We start from the raw sequence: 26278 nt of genomic DNA on the forward strand, positions 1-26278 counted from the left end.
TTTCTTTCTTTCTTTCTTTCTTTCTTTCTTTTTCTTTCTTTCTTTCTTTCTTTCTTTCTTTCTTTCTTTCTTTCTTTCTTTCTTTCTTTTTCTTTCTTTCTTTCTTTCTTTCTTTCTTTCTTTCTTTCTTTCTTTCTCTTTCTTCTTTCATTTTCTTTGTCTTTCCTTCCTTCCTTCTATCCTTCCTTCCTTCCTTTCTTTTTTTCCTTTCTTTCTTTTGAACATTTAATTTGAATTTAATTCTTAGGGTAAAGGGAGAGGAAGAAGAAATGTTACAATGGAGACACTGTTTTCTTTTTCTTAAAAAAATTAATTTTATGGGTACATTGTATGTATGTATGTGTGTATGTGGTGCTGGGGATGGAACCCAGGGCCTTGTGCACACAAAGCAAGAACTCTACCACTGAGCTACATGCCCAGCTCAGGTACATTGTAGATATACATAGTGATTACCTTCATAGTTGGGAATTTGTTCCTGTACATGATGTATCTTGATTCTTCTTTGGGCTTTATGGACACATTCAGGGAACTGAAGTGACCATCACTGGTGTGTACAGTTCATATAAAACCATCATCAAGGGCCTTTTTTTTGAGACAGTGTCTCACTACATAAAGTTAGACTGGCCTCAAACTCTTGGGGATCCTCCTGCCTCAGCCTCCCGAATGCTGGATTTACAGGCGTGTGCCACCACACTTGCTGGGTCTTTCTTGTAGAAAAGGAAGAAGCAGTTTCCCAAGTCTAAGTACTCTGCTAAATTAGTCATCTGAGACCAGGAAGGAACACTCTTTGATCAGTAGGGGTCAAGGGAACGAACAGTTTTTCCTCTCTCACTGCAGAGAGGTGATATACATCAAGAAACAAAGAGGCAAACAGACAAAAATGAAGATACGACTTTTCTTTAATTACTTTAATGTTTAGTCCAACACTAAAAAGGCTGCATATTTCCTACTAAAGAATATTCTCAGGGGTTCAATGACAGCTCCTAATGGGAATGTGGTTTGGGCATGGTGATGGGGTTTTAATCAGTAAGGGTTTAAATAAGGAGCCAGTTTTTTAATCTAGGCAGACAGAATTAGTGATGAAGGCTATGTATAACTACCCGAGGTATAGAGTGAGGACAACAGGCAATTCAGTATATGTGGATATGTAACTTGGAATCTTATCTGATAATCTTAAACTATAATGACTGCTTAATTTAACTCTGGATTTATTTTTTAAAATTTATATACATATATATGAAATTTATGTGTAATTTATAATATTATATACAAATTAAAAATAATCTTATTATTTTGTTTTGAAGTCATGTATTGTTTTTGTTGTTTCTGTGTTGTTTTGTTTTTGTCTTCATTGTTGTTGTTTTGTTAGGTTTTTTTTCTCTTTGAAAAAAAAAACCCACTCTAAATTTTGACCCACTGGTGTAACTTTCCGGCCTGGTTCCGGACTTCTGGTTAACTTTCTTTCCTGAAAGCTATTCTCATCTATTTGTGTCTTTCCCCCAGCTTATTCGATGGATCTCAGGAGGGTTTGAGTCTGAACGTATAGGACACAGAAAAAGCTCTTTAAAGTTGTCACGTGTTTTTCCTCTGCCCAACAAAGAAAAACAACACCACGAAGGTGATGGCGGGTTCACTGGATTTCTTTTTCACGTCTCACAGATCCCTCTGACCTTCCCAGCTTTCGGTTGTCATTTGCTCGTTTTTGCTTTCCCTTAGATTGTTCACACCAACACCATTCCTCTCCCTGCTCCTTCTGACCAATGTTAGCTTTGCAGACTGCTCTAAAGAACATGGATTGGTTCAATGAGTGATCACTTTCTTTTAGAGGGACTAGAGCTCAATTTGTCAAAGACAGCAGTTTTTTAAAAAGAAAAAAACATTTAATAACAAAAATCACAGACATGTAAAGGCATATTTAAATGAGTCTCACTGCAAAAAAAAGAAACTCTGACATAATCAATTTCAGAGTCCGTCCTTATGTATCGGATGCTGGAAGCCCTTCTCAGACACCATGGTTGAAAGGACAGTGATTCTCACGGATGGAAACATATCAGAACCTCGGGCTAAAGTCCTTTTAGATGGAAGATGAAAGGAAGCCATCTGCATAATGCAGTAGTGGACACACTTGGTGAGCTGTCCGGGTTCCTGGATCAGACTTTTGACTCCAAGCTGCGGGTGTTGCTCTCAGATGCACAACACAATACTCTGGGCCAAGAACTTTCTTTTTGGGAAAGGCTTGGAAAGTTTCACCCTCCTCTCAGCCACAGAATAGTGGGTGCCAGGATGAGAAAGGCTGCTTCCGTTTTGGGGGAGACCATTCTGTGGACACCTTTGATGGGCATCCTGTGGGCTCAGCCTCTCGCTAAGGACACAAAGTTACTGAGTTTTTTCTCTCGTTTCCCTCATCCCTTTATAGATTCACCTGAGAATTATTCTTCAGCAAATCATTTGCACAAAAGTCCCTTCACCGGGCTTTTGATCTAGGAAAACTGACTTAAGACAAACTATAAAGGTGAAAGCGCTACAGGATCTTCCTGTCTGATGGTGACATAGATTATATATTTTGCTTACTAATGATTCTTTGGAAGTCAGGACCAAGAGATGAGATCGTCTCTCTACCTCTAGAATAAAACAACTTTTGGGAGTTTCCTGGAAGAAGGTGGATGATATTGATATTTTATGTGAACTTCTCTAAAAAAGTTAAGGAGACCTGCTATAGGCAGAGATCTGGCTGGTATTGCTATTCATTTATATTTGTTTGTTTTATTTTTGCTCTACTAATTTGGGTTCATAATATTTCCAGAAATTCTAGTTGTTTATAATGTTTTCAAACAAGAAAGTAGAAGTACTTGGAGGTCCTTGAACTACCACTTAAAGCACTTAGTAACTTAGTGAACAGATTGTTGAAAAATTTCACCTACCACCCAAAGATCTAGTTGACTTTCAGTAATTAATTTTCACTGATGGACTGCTTTTTTTTTCAATTTTATTAGTAATTACATAAGTCATTATGAGCTAACTTTAGTGCTTTCATATTTTGTTTGCAAGTGTGTGTTATTTTCCAGTGAATAGAAACAAACTTGAAAACAGAATCTTTAAATCCTTTCCCATCCATTTTCTCTCTTGCTTATTTTATTTCAGGCTAAATAACTGAAGCGAATCAGAGAGACAACACATACAACACACAACTCTAGCAACTAATATAGCTGTCTGTCCATTTGGCTTTAAATTAATTGAAAAATATTTTAACAATTGTTATTATTGCAAAATATCACACTATAGTACCTTTCTCAAATCTGATGACCTCCTAGCAATACTGTTGAATTTATATGTCATACTCAATGTTCACATTTAAAGTAGTACCTTTTAATCACTCTATCTTTTAGATGTGTGTCTCAGTAGCATTTTCCTACAACCAACCCTGTGTCGAATGATATCTGATTATTTGCTTTCATAGACTGAAATCAATGTCCTCTTTCCTTTCCTTTTTTTTTCTTTGTTGGCACTTTTAGGGATCGAACCCTGGGGCTCACACATGCTAGGCAAGTGCTCTAACTCTGACCTACCTTCCCAGCCCTGCTTTTTATATTATAATGCCCAGCCACCAACACTTTCCAACTGGCTAAAGCATATTACTATGACATTTTTTTTTTTAAAAAGCTTTATATAAGTGGTCACACCTGTTGCAATCCCACTAGTAGGAGATTGTGACTATATGTATCTAGTAATAGGAGATTTAAAGATTACATTTCTATTAGTGTTTCTGAATTTATCTGGATTTTCCCTCCCAACACTGGGACAATGAATACAAAAAAAAAATACATTTTTGTATGTTAAAAAACTCTATTGTACTTTTAATGTCCTCAAATGACCAAGTGGGATCCTAAATCTCAAATTATAATGTGGCTGAGATGCAGTTGAAGTAATCCATTGTTTTATAAAATAATTATACCTAAAATTTATTTTTAAAACTCAGGTTTATATATGAAATAAGGTATTTTTCAACCCCCTACTGAATTTAGTACAAAGTATAGTTTATAAACAATATCTGTCCTTTGCTCATGAAAGTTATTCCCACATAATTAATAGGTTTTCCAAATTATGTTGCATAATTACTTGAAGTAACCCTAAGTATGGCACAAATACATAAACTATATTAGCTACAATATAAATTGAGAAATACAGAATATAAACCATGCTTGTCTAGTATTTGTACAAAGTGAAGGAAATGTTCTATGTATCGTTAAATATCCAGGTAACAAATATAAATGATATGCAATGAGTTATAGACAAGTGTGCTTGCTACTCTTGTTTTTAATATCTATGAAAAGTATCTGTCAAGAAACTGACATGTAGCATGTTCCTCTGTCCTAAGTCAAAAATGTATCTTTTGCAAACTTTCATGCAGGCATCACCCGATGTCACGAAGCTGAGCAAAACTGAGAAATTACGACTGTGCTCTTTCGAACTTGCAGTTGCCATGTATGCACTATGCGTTGGTATCCCTGGTTAAAAGTATCAAATAAATGCTTTGATTCTGCAGTTCTAGGCGTCCTTCTTTTAATACTAACCACATAACAGCCTTTATTTGATGCAATATCCATTTCTGCCCAAAGGAAAAACGTTCTGTTTTTTTCCTCAGGGTGGAAGGTGAAAAGAGGTCTTTAAATCGTGTTGCACGTTGTTGGGGATCTGGAGGCAATAATTTAAGCATAATGTAAATAATGTTTAATGTAATTATGAAACCATAGCACATGGACTTCAAGTATGTTGATAATTCTATTCTCCAAACTGCCCATACTTGTTCTGTGACTTGGAATCTTGCCTGCGCCATAGCCAGACTAAAGCATTTGAAAAGGAACAAGGACATTTCTCCTATCATTTCTGTAGCAACGTTCAGATTGCTAAGCCTGGTGGAGATACGGCTGAGCTCTCTGGCCCCTGCCGACCTTAGGTGTTTATGATATAATTAGGAGAATAAGGGATTTGGTGGCAGTACATACATTTTCCACTCTCAGGTCCTTTGAGGATAGGATGGATCCATAATAACAACTTTCAATGTGATCCGATGACTAGATAGTCATTCATGCGAATTTGTAGGGTACTACTTTTGTCGCGTATGGGGAAAAGGGCTATGAGTCTTCTTTAATGCTTTTAACATCAAGGCACTTAGTCCTTCTTTCCTCAATGGAGCAAGGAAAGATATTAGCCTGTAAATGATGAGCTTTGAATGCATCATTAAAAATTCTTTTATTTGTAGAGTCCTGAGCTGCTTTATGAAATATTGCAACTGCATGGTGTCAGTCACCTATTAATCCAGTTTTTTTCTTTTTAACCACATCCTGTGGAAATGATATTGGTGAATGTCTTAAGGTTTGAGACTGTAAATTATTATAAGTAGTTAAATACAAGGATACTGTGGCCCATTCCATGGGCAGAATCACTCCTGCAGTGACACCTTAGCCCATAAGTTATATAATTGCTTAGCAATCCACTCTGTCCAACATTCTTCTAATTATACTGGTTCAATAAGAATACATGTTGACTTCCAAGGACTTATTGAAGCAAACATGTAGACTATGGCTAATTAGAGGGCCCTGCAATGCTTTCAGTATTAGAATACCACACTTGTCTCAACTGTACAGGGTATAAATTTGTCACGTGGCTCTTCAGTTAAGGGGCATTTGTGGATAGAGGCACATATGAGAGTGCTTATTAAAAGAGAAGGATTTAGAGTCAGATTAATTTGGTTTCAACTCTTGTTTGCCAAAGATCAGCTCAATGACCTTGGGCAAGTTAATTAACCCCTCCGGGGAATACTACTACTATGCAACTAACAGACGTAGCTATGAAGATGACATAAATTCATGCATAGGAAGAGCCTAATACAGTGTCCAGAACACTGCAGATAATAAAACAGGCTATTGTTTTTATTGCTTTATTATCAGATTTAGTGGAGCAAACGCTGTCTCTCAGCAGCATCTTGCTACCCTGACAGCAATGTTTCTCCACAGAAATAAAGGAGATCATGGCTTTGATCCACGACACTGAGAGGGCCGAGGCAAGCATTGGACAGGGCCATTTCTATGCAGTGTCGCGCTGCTTTCTCTTTCCAAGTACGTAAACGCAGTTCACACTTGGTGATGAGCTTCAGAATATGAGCTCCACGCTAAGTGAGTTGGTTGTTTTCAACTCCTACACATAGTTCTGACAGTATTCACTCTAGGGCTCATTGCATTGTGTTCTTTTAACCCAAGGATGAGGACTACCTTGGGTTCTAGAGAGGAGTTAAATTTGCTACCGGCTGCTGTTTTAAAATATTAACGTCGTGCGTAACATAATTTGTCATTTGAGGCTTAATCCTGACTCTTCCCTGAAGCTGCAGTTAGCTTTTGGGTGGTCTCAGTCTTTTCTGCGTTAGTATCATGGGATCCCAGGCTTACACCTTTTCCAGGCTGAGCCATACGGCTCTGTTTTGTGCAGTCTCTCTTCAGCCTTTCAGGTGGCAACCCCAGGCGCTCACTGTCTAGTGGTCATCGGTTTGGATGTTCTCTCACACTGGTCCTTGGCATCTGGCTGAAATAGTGGTTTCCATCCACAATGATGAAGAGAACCAAACACATTTGCGTAGAAAGTCCTCCACGTCGCTAAGAGATTCACATGCTCTTGGATACTTAAAATTTAGAGTGGCAAAACATTCAACACGTATGACCATTAAGTGAGATCACAGAGTGTGCTTCTGAGAAGAGTGCTGATCCAGGGTTTGTTAAGTGGGAGACAGTATATTTTGTATTGTATTTTAGACTTTTGCATGACTTGACTTTTTGTAGAGCTTCTATTTCAGATTCAGGTAGGATCTGTTGAATTTAAACATCTGTTTAAATTGGTTCTTCACACCTTGAGCTATAAGTTAGCCAACTCGTGAAAAGTCTAATCTATTTTCAATGCTGTGAAGAGGGGTATTTTAGCTAATTTTCATTTTCTTACAGTTTGGCATTTTGGGGTAGGTATTGGCACTGGGTTGTACTCTAAAGTTTATGTAACAATTGTAAGAATGAGACACCAAGGTGAAAGAAATTAAGAAATTAAGAAAGAAATTAAGAAATTAAGAGATTAATTTCTTTCTTTGTGAGCTGACTAAATTCTGGTGAAAATTGGCAGGGCTGAAGTCTTCAGATCCCCTGGACACCATAACCAAGTATCTACCATATACTTGGCATGCCACAAAATGGTCAATAAGTTGAGTAGTACTGTGACTGTTCCGTAGATGTGGAAATTCTGGTGACTCTCATCAATTTTACAATAATAGAGGTTCACTTTTCATATTGTGAAGTACTCTAGAGTGTAATAAGCTGAAGAAAAGTGCTTTTGAGGGGAAATCTTTCAATGGACACATTATTCAGTTCAGGCTTGATGTCTGCTACATTTAACCGCAAGAGAAAATTATAAGATCACACATGGTTCAGTCTCACTAGACTCATCAAAATGTTACAAATGAGAAATTAAAGTAATAGTTAGAAATTGTTCATCTTCATTATAATGGAAAAATTATAGGCAATAATTTGAATGCCTCAGATTTAATGTCCTGCAGTAGACACATAACTTTAAATATCACAAGCTTTTTCTTATATAAGAAACCCAAAGTATAGATAATTTAAAGAGAAAAATAAAAGATAGCTCACAGGAAATGGGGAGACAGATCTTTGCAGAGGGGAAGGGGACCAGGAAATGAAGGGAGGCAAGGGAAGAGAGAAGGGGAAATAGAAATAAGGTGCGTTCTATACGTGTACCAATTCCCCACCACGAATGTAATTATTAGGTACTGCAAACATGTACTAATAGAAATAAAAAATAGAAATGTGACAGTATTCTGACCCCTTGACTATTGAGCAATCTATTCATCCATAATTTAAAAATATTATCCTGTATTTTCCAAAAATACAGTGAAAAGATTTATATGCCAGTGAAAAAAGAAAGAAAAACATAGCCTCTGAATTTTAACTACCTTAAGAATGGTCAATCTAGTAACTTTTCATTGAAAATTTATGTATGGTATGCAAAATCAGACACAGAAACAGGGGTTGAGAGTAACAAAGCAAAGTGATTTGAGGTTTTAAAAAATATCCTTGTTGGCCGGGCATGGTGGCGCACACCTGTGCTCCCGGCACGCTGGGAGGCTGTGGTCGGAAGATGACAAATTTGAGTCCAGCCAGGGCAGCTCGAGGACTTAGTGAGATCCTGTCTCAAAAATGAACTAAGAATGTAAAGGCGTGAGGATATCGTTCAGTGGGAAGGCCCTAGGGTTCAAACTCCACGTTGAATATTTTAATTCTACTCCATCAACGGTTATCCTCAACCTCATTTCAAAAATGGAAGTGCAGTGGCTACAGGTGTTTCTCACTGACCTTCTCCTAGTTAAGTGGTCAGTATGCAGGGCTGCCCCCTGCACAAGTTTAGATAGCAGTAGCTGCCCCAGTCTCTGTTTCTAAATAATGACCACCCGTGGTCCCTGGAGATTCATTTATGTAACAGTGTGAACACTTCCTCCCTTTGGTCCGACCTCTTCCGTCCTTGAGAAGGGAAGGAGGAAGAGCAGGAAAAGTAGAAGAAACAAGATGAATGGAGGGAAGTTTAGGGAAACCTGGGATTGATATTTTTATTTCTGGCTTTAGACATCTCCAATTTTTCTTTTCAGTATCAGGTTTCATAATTAGAATTTGATCTGTGGGTTGCTTTTAGGAGAGTGCTGAGTTAAAAAGAGTTTGGGTCAAGTTGTGATTCAAAGATGAGCTGAAACCCACGGAGGTTTTATTCAAATGTAATTTCCAGTTTTCTTTGTCATCTCAAAGTTGTAGGATGTCACTTAATACAGTAGTTAAATGTGATGAGGTAGAAAGTAGATCATTTAAATTGTCATTACATTATAATTTCCAATAGATTTAAATCTGAGACAAACATTGTTGGTAGCAGGGCAGGTTATATAGATCAGAGTAAATTTTTTATTTTATTTTTAAAAGTCAGGTGCTCCACAGCAGGCCGCCTTGAGCAGGGGCCACACACTGAGCATCCAGGCAATGGTTGAGGTGAGCGCAGGGAGTACCTTTAGCCCAAGCTTGACAAGCCCTCACAATTGTGGGAGAAATACCTGGCTTTCCTGCGAATGCTAGCTCCAACTTCCCACAAAAGATTTTTCAGTGGTTTTACAGTTCTACAGTTCTATTAATGAAAGTCTGTACAAGCCTAATGAGCTGTCAGTCAGGTGTCAGCTTGGCATCTAATCACCATGTAATCGTTGGTTACTGTGAAAAAAAGTTCTTCTAAATAATAAAGTGATTTATAGGTAAGCCTTCGGAAACAACTGGTTAGAAATTACCTTTATTTACAACATATTCAAGCGAGAAAGAAAGAAACAAACAGACCACTAAAAAAGCCAGAACATTCCCTTTTCTTTCACACAGAATGCTTAAATATGTATTTTTTTTCCTTAGCATTTGTCAAGCACTGTAGTGGATTCTTCTTCCCCATGCTGAAGAAGTTTTTAATTGGTTTCATAGTTAACTAGCTCACGAAAGTACTGTAAAAACAGAAAATTGTTTTCTCACATGTATTTATTTATTTATTGTGACACGGAGACTGTTTTAACCTTTAATATCACCATGAAGACATTATTTTTTTAAAAAAATTAAAATTGTCAATAAGAAATTCATTTCTTACCTTGTCAGAGGGTTTGAATGGATTTCCTTGCCCACTAATTCCACCACTGATACTAAATCCAAGGCCAGGATTCTTTTCTATTCTCACACAAAACTAGGTGAAAAAATTTAAAAAGTAATCAAATAGCTATCAAATCTAGACATTTTCAAATCACTTTATCTCAGTGGAAAAGATTCACATTTCATACGGATTAGCTTATGTTGACCCAGTATCTAAACTCTAACTAAAATGCTCAATGTTTCTGTGTGAAATTACCTGAGCAAGCAGACATTCAGAAGTGCTTGTTTGTTAAATTTTGATGAGCAGGTTCCAAAAATTCAGTCTCATGTACACTTAAGAGATTACGTATTATCTCACCTCACTACCATAAAGGCGCATGAAACCAGGGTAGTAAGAAAGGATGGTAGAATCAGTGCAATAAAGTTCTCAAATGCAGAGAGAAAATGTGAGTACTTAAATGAGGTGCTTCTGCTTTCTAGTAGGGTAGAACAATTCACCCTCTTGGTAAATGATTGCACTGCTTAAAAGGCAGGGAGTGGTAGAGGTGGAAGGAGGGTGAGACTAAGAATAAGGAATTGTTTGGTGAAGAATTTGACAGCAGATCCTGGGCCAGGCACCAGGCACCCTAGAAGAAACTGAACGTCATGAAGAAGTCAGAGAAAGAGGCTAAGAATGTGGAGAACTTGTTTGCAGAAAGGAATGGCAAGTAAATGTTCTGGGCCCTGAGAACTAGTGTTCTAATGTTTTGGGTTATACTACCTCTCCCACACCCTAATTCATGAATGAAAGCCTCTGGGACACAAGAGTCTGGTGTTTCCGAGCACGGTGGGGAGTGATGGCATTAGCAGTAGGGTCGCCCGGGGTGGCGGCTGGGGTAAAAGCCATGGTAGTTCTTCCAGTGAATAGAGTGCAGGTCAAGCATTCACCGGAAGGAGCGTCGGTGAGGGGGTGAGCTAGCGAAACTGTACAAACCTAAGAATTCTGGGTGATCCCGAGCTGGGGGTGTGTGTGGGCTGTGGCAGAAGCGCTGGCTCTCGGGTAATGTGGGACAGAGTGACCCCGGGTGACTGAAAGCCTGCTTTTACTTTCAAAGTGCTGTTAATCATTGCCTCTTAGATATTTCAAGGTAAACTTGAATCCTATTCCTGGCTGAATTAGTAAACACTGGGAGTCACTGGAATTTAAATCAGCTAGATTTTTCTGCTTAATGGGACCATTCTTAATTCCCTGTCATAGTTCACCACAGCGAAAACAATCTTTAACCATGACATAGTTTACGTAATGACAACAGGGCAAAAACTGTTCACTAATACGATTTTTATAGTGGTGTCTTTAATGAACAGTTTGCAAATTATGGGATAACACAATGACCAAAATACTCTTCCATTTTTTTTAAAGATATATTTAATTCCAACTTTTCCTTCAAGTGAGCTCGATTTGTTAAAACTAGTTTTCCTAAGGGGGCAGAAGCCAGCGCTTATAACAGTTTATATCCATTCAGCTCACAGTCTATGAGGAGGCACATATAACAGCTTGATGCAGTGGAAGGAATATTTTAGCTTTAGTCAATACACTAGTTTACCTTTTGTTATTATTTATTAATTAGAAAATGAGAAGAAATCAAGCAATATCATTAACATTTTTCTTTTGTGTTTGCCCATGTACCTATGCATTTCTAAATAAGTTGTTTAAAATTTGATCCTATCTTTCCAATATGAACATTTCTTATTCCAGAACATGTCGGAGGTATGGGCATGTTGGGCTCTCCCTAAGCCTATATAAAAATGGAAAGAAAATAAATACAAGAGAGTTCATTTTTACATACTATTGTCAAGAGTAAGTTCCAGTTATTCTCTTTTCATGGTAGTAGCTATGTATATTTTATATTATTGTAAATCTGGAAGGCACTAAAACTCTAAGGAAAGCAAATTTCATACGTGCCAAGTATTTGAAGAACTTCTCAATATATTTATTAATGATAGAAATAATAAAGATGACAGCATGGTTTTAGAAATGTGACACACAAACATAAATTCTGACCCAAAGCTAGACTGCTCCTGGGCATGCTAAGGTGTGGCTAATAGGTCGTGTGTGACTATCGGGTCTCATAAAGCATGTCAGAGACAGTGTTCATCTCACCTATAAGGAGTTCCACCGGCCCACCAAGGCCCAGAGAGGCCATAAAATACAAGAGCAGAGAAAACCTCCCATCTGGGAAGCAGTCTGCAGTGGAAGAGGAGAACATGCAACAGTCCAGCAAAAGGTCAAGTGTAGGAGTCTAGTAAATAGCTTATCTAAGGAGAAGGAGTATTTCAACTTTCATCTAAGAGCCTGACTACAAGAATGAAATTTTTGGCTGAAAACATAAGCAACAGTCCAGCAGTTGTGCAAGTGTCTCTTTCAGAGTCTGCTTGCATCGTTTCAGTGCGTAGATACTTCTGATCTGTGTCGATGTTTTCCTTAATACTGGGTCTTATTTTAGAAAGACTTCATGATGAATGGGTTGGCAGGTCACAGCGAGGCTCCATGGGTCAAAATCTATAGTCTGTGCAAGACCATGCTTTGACTTGGTCTCCCAGTGCCAGAGGGACACTGGGCCATAGGATAAGGATTAACCATTTATTCAGAAATTTGGAAGCCATGAGAGTGTTTTAGGCATCACAGTGACATGATGTGATGTTTGTTTGGAAAAGATAAATCTGGCAGTTGAAGGGAAATAAACTGGAAGAAAAGTAATGAAGTGTTTTTGGAAATAACGGGAGATTAGGTCATGGCCAACTGAGATGGAGGTGGCGCACATCACGAGAGATGGAAGATTCAAGAAACGCTTTGCTAGAGTTGCTTTGGGCAGACGTGGGCCACAAGAAAGGGAAATCAAGGACTTTTGGTCTCATCAAAAGGCTGAGGAGAATGAATGAAATGGGGAGTCTGGGGGAGAGGCAGGTTTGGTTGGAGAAAGGACGGGGCAGGAAACTGACAGTTCTTTGGAGCTTGCACTGCTCATAGGACACCCAGGCTGAGATGTCAGTAGGTAGGTAATTGCGTTCAAACATCTGGAGTGCAGGAGAGAGGCCAGGACTGGAGAGAGAGGTTTTAAAGTGATGCAGCACAGAGTTCATGGGGTCATCTCTAGAAAACATGCAGAGAAAACAGAAAGAATCAAGGCCCGAGCACAGGTGACTCCAGTACTTGGAGGTCAGGCGTAGCAGACCTATGATCAAGGAGCCCCAGAAGGAAGTACTGTTCCATGCCGGAAGAAGCCACTTTGCTACTCAATAATATGAAACATGTGAGCAGGGGGCCAAGAACAATTACTTCAGACATCTTTAGATCGGATGCTCTGGTCAGCTGCTTAAAGAGATTCTGATGAGGTTTCATCTACTGGAAGGAGCTGAAATACACTTCAGCATGGCAAGTTTAATAAGAAGAAGTTACAGATTTTTCAAAATTACAAGTTCTCATCTCATCCAAGTTAGATGGGCTGTTATCAAAAAATTGAAAAATACATGCTGATGAAGATGTAGTGAAAAAGGATACTGTTGGTGGGAATATATTTAGTACAACATTGTGGAGAACAGTGTGGATGTTCCTCAAAAAACTAAACACAGATCTCCGCCATGATACAGCTACCCCATTTCTGGGTATACATCCAAAGGAAATGACATGAGGATACCAAATAGACACTTGTATTCCCGTGTTTATTGTGGCACTATTCATAATAGCTAAGATATGGAATCAACAGATGAGTGGATAAAGACACTATGATATATACATCCTGCATATATATTATTCACTTATATAATAGAATATTATTCACCCCTAAATAAGAATTAAATCTTTTCTTTGCAGCAAAATGGATGGAAGTGGAGGGTGTTATGTTAAGTGAGCTAAGCTAGACACAGGCAAAATAGTACTATATGTTTTTTCTCCTATGTGGATGTTAAAAAAAATTAACATGAATGTAGAACAGTGATATCACTAGGGTTGAGGCTGGGAACAGGGGGCAGGAGAAGAGGTAAAAGGGGGTCTTTATTTGGTCAGTGCACTCTGTCTGCATATATTGCAACGTCACACAGAAGCTCATGAATATGTACAACTAATACATGTGAGCAAATGTGAGCACAATCTAGCTTTTAAATTAAAAGGCAATATTTTAATTAAGATAGTTAGAAAATAGCTATGAGGTGGCTTCAATGCATGTTATTTACTCAAACGACTTCAGGGTCAGCGTGTACCTCATAGTGCCTCTCTTACATGGTTGCTGTTTGTAAATGTTCTTCCCAGAGAATTTTATTCTCTAGTCATCCAAATTCTCCAGGGCAGCTCTGAATTTGTAATTTGTAGTTCGACACAAAGACTGTGACCTCACCGTACAGCTTCTGTAAACTGGCCGTGTACGCTGTGGGTGTGATATAGTGCGCGGGCAGAGGTGGGTGCAGCTTCCCCTTACTTTCCTCTTGCGGTGTGGACTCTCAAGCAGTGCATGTGGCACTAGCACCGCTGGCTCCAGAGTGGCGTGTGGTAGACCTGGAGAGTGTGTTCTAATGCCCCTCGGCTGCTGAGCTTTTGCATGATTGGGCAGCCAGGACACTAATTTCTCTTAGTTTTAGTTTCCCAGTCAATAAAATAGAAACTGCTTCATCTGAATCAAAACATTATCAATTAAATCAGTTAATACATGAAAAGCATTGGAGGTTTGAAGAACCATGCTGTCATTTTGCCTTCGCATTTCTGCGGTGCTATCTGAGTGTTCTGCATAGGTAATCTGACTTGGATTATATAATTGCATAAAGAAAAACCAAGCTTTTAGTTTCCTTACAAATGTTCAATTTATATACGCCGCTAAATAGTGGCAGTTCAGCTGGCAAGGCGTTGAGCTCCTGAATATCTGAAGCAGTGGTTCTCAGTCTTGGTCACGCAAATGATTCAAAGTTAAAAGTTGGGAAGTTTAAAAATTCTCATTACCCAGGTCAGATGCAAATCAGCTGGTGTGGGAAGGAGGCCGAGGTACCTGTTCTTTTAGGGCTCCTGAACAAACCTATGTGCAGGTGTGATTTAGAAGAGCTGACATAAATTATCATATTGTGAAGGGGAAACAGGGAGGAAAAATACCAAAAACGTTAATAGTGAACAGATTATGCGGCGTTTCACATGAAACTTAAGAGCCTCTTTTTATGGTTTTGGGTTCTGTCGCCTATGGGTAAACTAAGGCAGCTGGAACTGATAAGCGTTAAGTTCCTTCCAAAAATTTTATTTTTCAAAATCTTATATCCCTGTTTGTTCTGTTTTTTTTTTTTTTTTTTTTTTTTTTATTTCTATAGCTCCAGTGGCAGGCTCACTGTGCGTGTATGTGTGTGTAAATCTGTATTTGACTCTCACGAATACTTTTTAAAGTGATGTTTGCAGAGGGTAGTGTTTTCACTGTAAGGAGGAATACAGAACTTCAGGATTTAATAACTTGGCCAACACGTATGCCCAGGAAAAGCAAACATGAGACTAGAACTTCATATTTTAATACCTACTCCTAGTATTTGTTTTCTGGAAGAATACAGAGTTAAATGAAGAACTGGGGAGGCCGGGAGAGGCAAAAGGCAAGTAAACCATGCGGTAGGAAATGCTGTGTTAAAGCATGTTGAATAGTGCTCGGGTATGAGGGCAGACACCCTGATTTGTAATATTTGCCTATTTTATGGTGTAATTATTTCCACAGTGTTAGCTCTCTCATGGGATGTCACTCAAGGAGGGGTTGGGAAGAGACGCGCACAGTAACGGGATGGTACGAGCTGGCTCCAGCACGCCCTAATAGTTGACAAATGTTACACCGGAACTTGAAAGAAAGTTTTAACAAACTGTCAAGATTTACAACTGAGTGGTGGGAGGAGCGTACTTTTGGAACAAAGAACAGTTGTTGAAAAATCTCTAGGCTTTTTGTAGTCACTCAAAGTTTTTACCTCCGCCTTCTCAACCATTTCAGCCTGAAATCAAGGCAGATAAAGCAAAAGCAAAAGGGAATGGAACTAAATCCATGCCTCAGCATAGCCCTGAGTGCTTGCACTGCGAAAGGCAGCTAATGTCAGTAGCATGGAGCAAAACACCTGGAAGCTAATATAAATACACCTGCTGAAGGAATCATGATGCTTCTTACTCGATTCATGCATAAACTTCTCACCCAATTTTATACAAATTATGTATTCAAGGTATTCGGAATAACTATTTGTTAAAAACTGAACTTGTCATTCAAATTAGATGAAAACAGGGCACTGATCTCAGTGGATTTGTAATTTCTTGAATCTGGGTGAAAAAGAAATACTTAGCTACTAAAAGGAATGCAGTACTGAAATCAGAGAACTGGGCTGAGGTTGTGTTATATGTGTGGCTGTGGATATAAACTTTTTAACCTCCCAGTGTGCTCTGGGTAGAGTGTAATTTAAAACTTTATTAACTTCTTATAATCTCTAGAGAATTGAAAACCTCACATCATCATCTGATTAAAGGTTCCTGTCTGGGTTATTATATATTAAATGCAACCCTTGGCCTAGATCAAGGAAGAAGAGGAAGAGAATTATTTTGGAAAATAGTGCCTGAGATTTGGAGAATGACTAATACATAATTTCAATTTCAAGACAGGTATTAAGAAATAGAGGCAATGTTTAAGGCACCTGGGGTACAAATGATAAGTGGCTCTGAATATAAAGAAAAAACTGGAGAATAAGGTTAATCTTGCCTGATATATTTAGAAAATAAAACAACGTAGCGTGATATATAAAGCTTTGAGTACTAAATAATGAAAGAAACCCTGTAAGTCACACTAAGTAGTAAGTGAAGTCAATGGGAGCCTTGCCTAATTATCTGAAGAAGGAAATAAGAGAAACTTGTTTTATGAGAATGTTCAGACCTCAGTGGTTTGCTTTCTAAGCTTAGTATAACTTACTAGATGAGATTCCATTCCATTTTCTGGTTCCAAGGAAGAAAAACAGACTCTACAATGGAAAAGCAAATCCCAATTTTAATCAGGTCAGGGAGCAGCTAGATTGTCGCTGCCTGGCATTTATCAGTAGGTTTTGCAGCATTTCAGAAGTATTCCTCTTCTACCTGCTCTTTATAATTTTCGTTATAGCAAAGCTTTATCTCTATCCTGTTAACCAGAAGGTAGAACTTTAAAAAAAAAATGCTTTCTCCTAAATAGGGGGAGATTGTAGTTTCCCTTCTGTGCTGTCAGTTTTGGCAGGGGCCTTGGTCAGTATACCCGATCCAACGAAGCTGTCTGTGACACCCAGAAGCTACACTGTCGAGCTAAATTGGAGTTGGGAGTGGCAGCATAGGACAGGATTGGAAAAACTATTCTGACCCATCCTATTTTCTTAACATGGAGAGGGTATTTTGGCAACCCAAATGCCTATGTGTTATAGCCCTGTGCTACTGAAAACAATGATAACATTTTTACAAAGAATATTGCCTCCCTCCCATTCAATAGGATGACAGTTTTATGTATTCCGGGCCATGTTAATAAAGGAAGGCAAACCATGCATTTAAAAAAAAATTTTCTCAGAATTCATCAGTTATTTTCCAAAACTCTTCTCACCTGCTCTGGGTAGCCATCCATACTCCTTTGCCCTTTAGTTTGAATTAAGCACCGTCCAGGCTGCGGTCCCCGGGTGGCCTGTGAGGAGGGGATCTGAATAGGCAGTGGTGACTGAAATTGCTGGATGGTCACTTTGTTTATGCTTCCCTCGTATGGCTGCTGCTCCCGGCTGCGATGCTGAAGGCTTTGGGACCCCATCAAAGTCTGGATGTGGCTACCTGCCTGTGGAGAAGACAATCTGTCAGGCAAAGGTTCCTGGTGCCCAGAGGATGTGATTATCGTGGAGAACATGTCTGGAACACCTCTCGGGGACAGAGGAACAGTTTGGGCTTTCAGTCACAGCTGGAAAGGGTAATGAAGAAACAGTAAGGGTCTGCCGACTGCATTTTGTGCAAATGTTAATAGCTGAGTGAGCTAGCATTAAATGTATTTGTAGTCATCTGGCGGCTGGCCAGAGGTGATTTTAACCCTTATTTTTAAGGGAACAAAGTGCAGTGTGAAAAATCTCAGGCAGAGAAAGCAGTCATAACTTGAAAATGAAGTGGAGCTCTTGTTGACATTTTATTTTGAAAAATCACAGACTATATACTATATATCACATATATATATCATAGATACTATATATCATAGATATATATACTATAAACAGGATAAGGGGGAAATGGTAAAGCCTGTTTTCTAATTCTGAAACAAAAGAACTGAGTCAGGTTTATGTACCCAAGCACATAGTGAGCTTGTTCAGGTGCGTATAACCAACGCTTATTATTTTTTTGCATTATTAAATCAAGAACATGACTCCCCAAATCCTTAAATTATATTAAAAATTAATTATGTGACAAATTCCTGTGAGGAGCTGTAGTCAGTGGAGGCGCTACATATGGAAAGGTCTTTAAAATAAACTCGGCACATTTCTTTAATTACTTTAAATATCTTGAGGAGCAATATAAGAAACCAGAAATAGGAGCAAAAGTTTCCTAAGTGTCAGTCTACACCAGCATAATGAGAACACAATTATCAACTCAGTCCAACACTGTCCATTACACTTCAGCTATGATCGCAGACCAATTACCTCATAAATACAACTCGGATAACCTCATAAAGGGCAAATGCTTCCTCCTCTACTGTATCTGTTCTCTTAGAAATCTATATTAAAGAGAAATCACAAGCTTTTCAGCCATTGTGGAAGAATGAACACCCTTCTGCTCAGGTTTTTCCTTACTACAAGTTTGACTCTTTTCTGCCTCCATGGAATTTCATGGTCTCTTGTTTGATAGGAAACAGAAGCCATGATAAAGCCAGTATTGTACTCTGAGCTGTTGTATATATATATTTTAAAGGTAGGGTCTCACTGGGTAGCCCAGGCTGACCTCAAACTCGGAGCTGTTTTTTTTTTTTTTTTAAGATAGGGTCTCACTGTGTAACCCAGGCTGGCCTCAAACTCATGGCAATCTTCCTGCCTCAGCCTCCAAGTGCTGGGATGACAGGCATGTGCCACAATGCCCAGCAGAGCTGTTGTGTCCTGAAAGAACTCAGTAGCACACTTAGCTACACAGAGAAAGCAATCTCCTGCTGTTGGAGGAGCTGGAAGTGACTAGTGACTAGGCAATCCATTGATTTCTATACTTCCACGTGCTTCTCCCCTCTACTGGGGGAGCATTACTGGGGCTTCAGTCAGTTCCTCAACCAGTGGGAGGCAGGGAGACTGGAGGTTTAACTGAAAGCGATCACACAGATAAGCAAAACATTTTTACACCAGACAGCTCAGAAGGAAACTGGAATAGAGCTTTGGTGCTTTACTATATAATCTACATGAGAAAATCAATAATGACTACTTAAGGATTCCTTTGTTGATTAATCCAGCGACGTCTACCCAAGGCAAAAACCTAATTCTCTGCATTATAGAGCTATAAAAGCCTTAAGACTTATTTTTCTACTGATGGGACTACTGAGCTCAGGATTATGTGGATTTTGAACTCTTTGAGAGAAAGCTGCATATCCTATTGACTTTTTTTAATGACTGGGATAGTAACTGCATTTAATAAATAATAGCTACTAACCAAATACTTGGTCCTGAGCAATGTGCTAAAATACTGCACAAGTATTACCTCCTTTAATCTTTGCAACAGCTGAAGTTGGGAGAGGTTCAATAGCCTTTTTTTTTTTTTTTTTGGTTTTTCTCCGGTACCAGGAACCGAACTCACGACCTTGCACTTGCCAGGCAGGCGCTTTGCCGCTGAGCTAAATCCCCAGCCCCTCAATAGCCTTTCTAAGGACTCTGTAGGTCTGGTAAACTGGCAGGACCAACATTTGAAGCAAGGCTGCCTATCGAAGGTCATGCCCTGAAGCACTGCATTATATTGTAGCCATCTTCTCCCAAACCAGTATACTCCTCTACTAGTTGGACTGTGAATTGAAATGCGACAAAAGGATCGGAGTGTTGAGGGAGGATACATTTCACTTCTTTAGTACTTCTTGAATTTCCCTACTTGGTAAACTAAGTCTATCCACTGCATTAGGTGCTAGGCCCATGACTTCAAGCTTTGTAGCTAAGGAGGGTGATTTGTATTGAGTGATCTGTCTGTTACTATGGAGTAATGAAGCTGCTCTCCTGCCTTGGCAGAACGGAAAGCAGACATGGAAGGAATGTTCTGAAAAGAGATGTTGTTTACAGCAGCAGGAGGGCTTCTTTCACTCTCTTGGGCTACAGGTTGTGGTGTGTGGGGGTGGGGAATTACAACTGTAGAAAGCAAAGAATTAGCGCTAAAACGCATGTAAAGTTAAACAAACAAATGGCATAAAATACCTAGAGGGACAATTATGATGCGGAAGGACTATAAAAGAAAATTTTCTTTTTTTTTTTGAGTGGTACAAAGGCTTAAGAAGAGCTAACAAGGATGGTACTACGATGTATACAGAACTGATGAAAATGTAGATTTCGGAGGCTGGACTTGGTCAGGCAGAGGGCTGGCACTGTGATACTGACTCACAGTGCAGGGGAATTTGAACATGCAGGCTTCTGGGAAGATTGTCTGTGCCACATTTTGAATGATAAAAAGAAACAGAGAAATTTGACATTTCTTTGGAACTTTCAAGGGGAAGCTGGACAAAATAACACATATATGAGAGGATAGTGATGGAATATGGCATTTTCAAGTTGACCCCAAACAATCAAAGTTTACAGGGAAAAATCTCCAATATCCGTAGGACCCAAATACATGTTTGTCAAAACTAGAATAAATACTTGTTGATTTGACAGCACATGTTCTGTATGTGTGAAATTTATTCCACAGCTAATGAGGCTCATTATGGGAAATTGTTAAGTATTTGGGAGTTTGTATGACATGAAAGAAATGGCTCTATCACTATAAAAAATGTCTTCGTTCATACTGTTCTTTCAGAAAAGAGTGTTAGATCGAGAAGTATCTTATATTACCTAATTTGGTCATCTATTTTACCAGTCATCTTGGCTTTTGAACAACTAGAGCTTATGTCCAAAATATCAAACAGTCTCACAGGATGACAATTTATGCTACTGAGAATATTCAAAGGAACATGACTCGTTCTCTGAAATGAAGTCTAAAAGAGTTTAAAAAATGTTCAAGAGCAGGGTCAACCATACAGAATCATCTCCAAAGGATAACTTAGTAATAGATGTCAAGGACTCAGCATTTATTCAAACAGACATTTTCAATCATTTGTAAACTAGCAGCAACAAAACCACAGTCCTACGCTTCCTATTGGTATCATATGTTCTACAGTTTTTTTTTTTTTTTTTAAAATGCAGTTAAATTTGAAGAAGTAAACCAGTAGCATTTCTTTTTTCAGGTAGATAGAATGTAGTTTTCCCTACTTCTTTCATTACATACTATAAAAACCTTGAGGTTTATATGTAGACAGATATAAGAAGACTGAAAAATAAAAAGAAGGCACTCAGCAAGGGGTCTATGGACCCAGTCACAATACTTTCATAAGTTTCTTCAATTACATATCCAGATTTTTTTTTTTTTTTTTGGTCTTTTTGAGGCAGGGTCTCAATACACAATTCAGGCTGGCCTTGAGCTCACTTTGTAGCATAGGCTGGTCACAAACTTGAGCCGATCCTCCTGCCTCAGCCTCTCAAGTGCTGGGATTACAGGCATGAACCACCACGTCCGGCCCTACATATCCAGGTTTGGTGCTGAAGAAGTGAACAGTCTGAGAATGCCAATGGATCCAGAGAAAATGAACAAATAAACACAAAACAGTTGTGCTTTCTAGTAAAAGGATCATCAGCCCACCAGACAAAATGATGTTGGACAGTGAATCCTGTACTATATCCAACCACCATAGAAAAAAATATGGTCTACCATGAACAGTGCCACCAAAGGCCAAGTAGGGAGCACAGACGTTTACCTTCATGAAGATGTGACAAAGCTCCAACATTTCTGCTGATGTCGTATTAGGGGCGACCGAGTGAAACCCCACACCCCTATCCTCAATGCTCAGTACTAAGCCCTGTTCTCCAACAGTGTCTCTGGAGATCACATGAGCAATCTGAACTTCCAATTTCATCCAGCAGCAATGAGGCACCTTCTAGAGAAAGTCTCTTGACAGTCAGGACTTTCACCATCACCTAGTGGTAATGACATGACACCAACTAAGACATCAGTGCAGACCACGTGGGGAGATGGGACTTCCATTCCCACTGAACAGTGCTGTGGAGTTCTTGCCTCAATGTCAAGGATGGCTGAGTGGGAAAACTAGATTTCTACTGACTCTTGATAACAAGTCAGCATGCTACCTTTCCTCAGCTGTAATGATGTCGGAGAAAGCCAGCTAAAACAGAGAGCATAACTAAGACCTAGACTTTTATAACATAATATGAGAGTGTCCAGGTTTCAGCCGAAAATAATTCATACCAAGAGGCAAGAAGATCTCTAACCAAATGAAAAAAGGTAATCAATACACGCCAACAGTGAAAGGACAAATTATACAGATAATTAAAAAAAAATCTGATTTTAAGGCCCCATAGAAAATGCTTTAGTGACCAATTACACACATTCTTGTAACAAATGGGGTAGGTGAGAAGGCATCAGCAAGGACATATAAAATCTCAGTAGAGAAAGATGTAAAGAAGAAACAGACAAATTTCAGAGCTGAAAAATACAGTAATTAAAATAAAAGGCCTGCCCAATGGATGACCTTAATAATAGATTGCAGATACAAGAGGAAAGAACTAGAGAACTGGAAGACAGGAAAATAGAAATTATCCATTGTGAATCACGAGAGAAAACACAGAAGAATATAAGCAAAGTCTCAGGAACTTATGGGAATATACACAAATTTTAATACTCATAAGAAAGAAAAGGAAAGAAAGTAGGGCTAAAAAATTATTTAAAGGAACAATGGCCAAAAAAATTGTGAAATTTTGTAAGAAACAAAAGCAAAACCAGATTAACAAACAGAGAGAAACCTACATAGGATAAATCTAGGGAAATTTGCTCATAGATACATCATAATTAAACTTTGAGAAGCAAAAGACAAAATAATCTTCAAGGCAACCACCAAAAATGACACGTATAAGAGGAAAAACAATCTGAATGACAGTAGCTGTCTCATCAGAAATCACAGATGACAGAAGGAAGTAGCATAATAAACTTCACGTGCTGGAAGAAAAGAACTCTCAGTAACTATGGAAATATTCTTCAGCAATGAAAGGGAAATCAAGATGTTCTCCGATGAGGGAAAATAGGGAGAATTTGTCACTACCAGAAATCTCCTAAAATAATGTGTAGAGGAAGTTCTCTAAATAGAATGGAAATGGTAAATGAAAAAGCTTTGTAACATTAGGAAGGAAGAAAGAACATAGTGAGCAAAAATACGGTAAATATATTTTGCTTTCCTTCTCTTAAGTGTTCAGAATTATGTTTTAGGGTTAAAGTAAATTAAGCCAATATCTGATATGCTTCTAAATATATGTAGAGGAAATATTTAAGGTGATTCTACTATATACAGAGCAAGGTGAAAAGATAGAAGAGGTTAGGTTTCATATACATATATGAATGAAACTAGGATCAACCAATACATAAGTATATAAAGAGATATGTTGAAAACTCTATAAATAAATCAAAATGAAATTCTAAAAGATGTTCAAATGGCTCATAAGAAGCAAGAAAAAAATGAAGAAGCAAAATAAAAAAAACACAAACAGAAAACAAAAAATGAAATTGAGACCTAAACTTAAATGTATCAATAAATATCTAGGTTTTGATGGTTTCACTGAAGAATTCTATCAAACATTTAGGTGAGAATTAATGCCAATTACATAGATCTCTTCCAGAAAACACAAGAGAAGAATTCCAATTCCTTTTATGAAACTAGAATTACTATATCAAGAGAGAAGGAATAAGAATAAGAGGAGGAAGAAGAAAAGAAAAGAGGAAGAGAGAGGACTGGGAGAAGAGGAATTGAAAGTAAGGTAATTAAGAAAAGGTAAAGAAAATTACAGACCAGTATGCCTTGTAAAAATAGATGCAAAAGTCCTTAACACAATTTTGGTAAATAGTGTTCAGCAATGTGTAAAAATAATTCTGTACCTTGGCCAAGTTTATTCCAGTGATACAAGGTTTATTCCTCTTTGAGAGTGAATGCCATGCACCATGTTAAGGTGTGCAGAAGAAAAATCTGATCATTGGAGCAGATAAAGTGTTTGAAAAAATTCAACACCCAGTCATGATGAAAAATACTCAGAGAAATAGGAACAGAGGAGAACTTCATAAAAACGTTCTACAAAAATCTTATAGCTAATATACTTATTGGTGGAAAAATTAAATGCTTTGCTACTAAGATCAGGAATGAAGTGTAAATTCTTCTCTTACCACTCGTATTCAGTGAGGTATTAGAAGTTCTAGTCAGCGACATAAGGCAAGAGAAGGAAATGGAAGGCATACAAACTGAAATGGAAGAAAGACTTCATTCTTGTTTGTAGGTGACATTATTGTCTACATAGAAAATTCAAAAGAAAAAAGTATTTCCTAGAATTTACAGGTGAGTTTAGCAAGGTCATAGGATACAAGATAAATATACAAAAATCCAGTGTGTTTATGAAAACATGGATACTGAAACTTAAATGCAAAACCATGTACAATCACAAATGTGAAGTACTAAGGTATAATTAAGTAAAGCTTATACAGGACTTTCATACTGAAAAGTACACAATGCTGATGAAGACATCCAAGAAGATTTACCCAAAGAGCAAGACATGACATTCTATAGGTTGAGGGAAGACTTAGCAAGGGTAAACTTTCTCTCCAAAGTGATAAAATAAATTTATATCAAAATTTCAAATATATGCAAATATATAATTATGATCCATATATTATATACATATAATCCCATAGATACATTTTCTAAAATTTAGAAGGACATGAAACTAGAATGCTAGAAAAACTGACAAAGGAAGGTGGGCGTGATGGTGCACGTCTGTAATCCCAGCACTTAGGGGGCTGAGGCAGGAGGATCACCACGAGTTTGAGGCCAGCCTGGGTTACCTGATGAGACCCTGTCTCAAAACAAACACCTGAAAAACAAGTGTAAAGTAGGTGAAAATCACCATAATTTCAACTTTATTCTAGTTACAGTAATCAAGACTATGTGGTATTTTCAGGATAGTCACATAAGCTAATGGAATAGAAAGAGAACCCAGAAATAGACCCACAAAAAATGTCCAATGATTTTATACAAAGATGTGAAAACAATTTAACTTAAGGAAGAATCTTTACAGTAAATGACACTGGCCCAGTTGGGTATGCATAGGCGAAATAAATTAACCTTAACTTATTTCTCATACCACATAAACTATACACCTAAATAATAAAAGACTGAAAAGATAAGTCACTGAGTTGCTGGAAAGATTTGCAACCTGGGGCTGGGGATGTAGCTCAGTGGCACAGCGCCTGCCTGGCAAGTGTGAGGTCATGAGTTCGATTCCCAGTACCAGAAACAAACGAACAAACAACAACAAAAAAAGAGTTTCAAGCCACATGTGTGACACAGGATAGTACTTAGGTTATGTAAAGGGCCCTCAAATGTAACATTAAAGACCTAACCAATGAACCTAGAACATGGGCAAAGATATAACATGTCAGTTCATTCATCAGAGAATATAGAGATTTTGGTGATAAGCATGTAAGAAGATGTTCAACATCATTAACTATTGTGGAAATTTAAATCAAAACAGTGAGATGTCACTACACATCTATCAGTAATTTAAAAAAGTAATAACATAAATTCTAGCAATGATGAGGAGAAATTGGGTCAATCATATGTTGCTACTGGAAATGTAAAATGGTATAGCAAACACTTCTGCTATAAAAGTGTTTAGCAGTTTCTTTAAAAGTGAGACATGCAAGTATATCCCATGATTAAACAAATGTATTCTTGGGCATTTATCCCAGGGACTTATGAAGACTTATTTTACAAAAGAATACCTGTCCACAAATAGTGATAGCAGCTTTCTTCATCATGATCTAAAACTTGGAATAACCCAATTTTTCTTCAACAGAGATGATTAAAGAAACTGTGATACATCCGTACCATGGATGTAATAACAGGGAAGGGATTGTTGCTTCATACAATATCTTGAAAAAAATCTCCACAAGAGATACTGGATTAAAAAAAAGACCATCCCCAAAGTTACACACTGTATGATTTAATTTACATAGCACTTTTGGACTGGAAAAATTGTAGAAATGGAAGGGGTTATAGAATATCAGGAGTTAATTGTTTTAAAAAAATAAGATGGGCAGTACAGAAAACATAGTCCTTGTAACTGAATGAATGAACCTGGATGTTATTCCTTGCTCAATCATTTTTAAATTATGTAACCACATGCAAGGAGCCTAAGCTCTTTCCTTATACTGTGAAACCATAGATAATAGGGCTTAAAATAATACTGTGATGATTAAAGGTGGTAATATAATACACTGGACATACTGCTTGATA

General features: G+C 38.0%; 1 protein-coding gene across 3 annotated transcripts in view; it reads right to left on the minus strand.

Annotated features, from left to right (window-relative positions):
* The window catches only part of Lrrc7 (leucine rich repeat containing 7), a 505545-nt gene that overhangs the window by 29053 nt on the left and 450214 nt on the right, over positions 1-26278 (minus strand). For all 3 annotated transcript variants that reach the window (XM_013514397.1, XM_013514396.1, XM_013514395.1), the window contains 2 exons: positions 17297-17518; positions 9715-9807 (listed from right to left, as the gene is read on the minus strand). In XM_013514397.1, the coding sequence (XP_013369851.1) occupies positions 9715-9807; positions 17297-17518 (315 nt within the window). The remainder of the gene's footprint in view (positions 1-9714; positions 9808-17296; positions 17519-26278) is intronic.

This window comes from Chinchilla lanigera, unplaced genomic scaffold (assembly GCF_000276665.1).
Source record: "Chinchilla lanigera isolate Chin_1 unplaced genomic scaffold, ChiLan1.0 scaffold00022, whole genome shotgun sequence".
Lineage (NCBI taxonomy): Eukaryota > Metazoa > Chordata > Mammalia > Rodentia > Chinchillidae > Chinchilla > Chinchilla lanigera.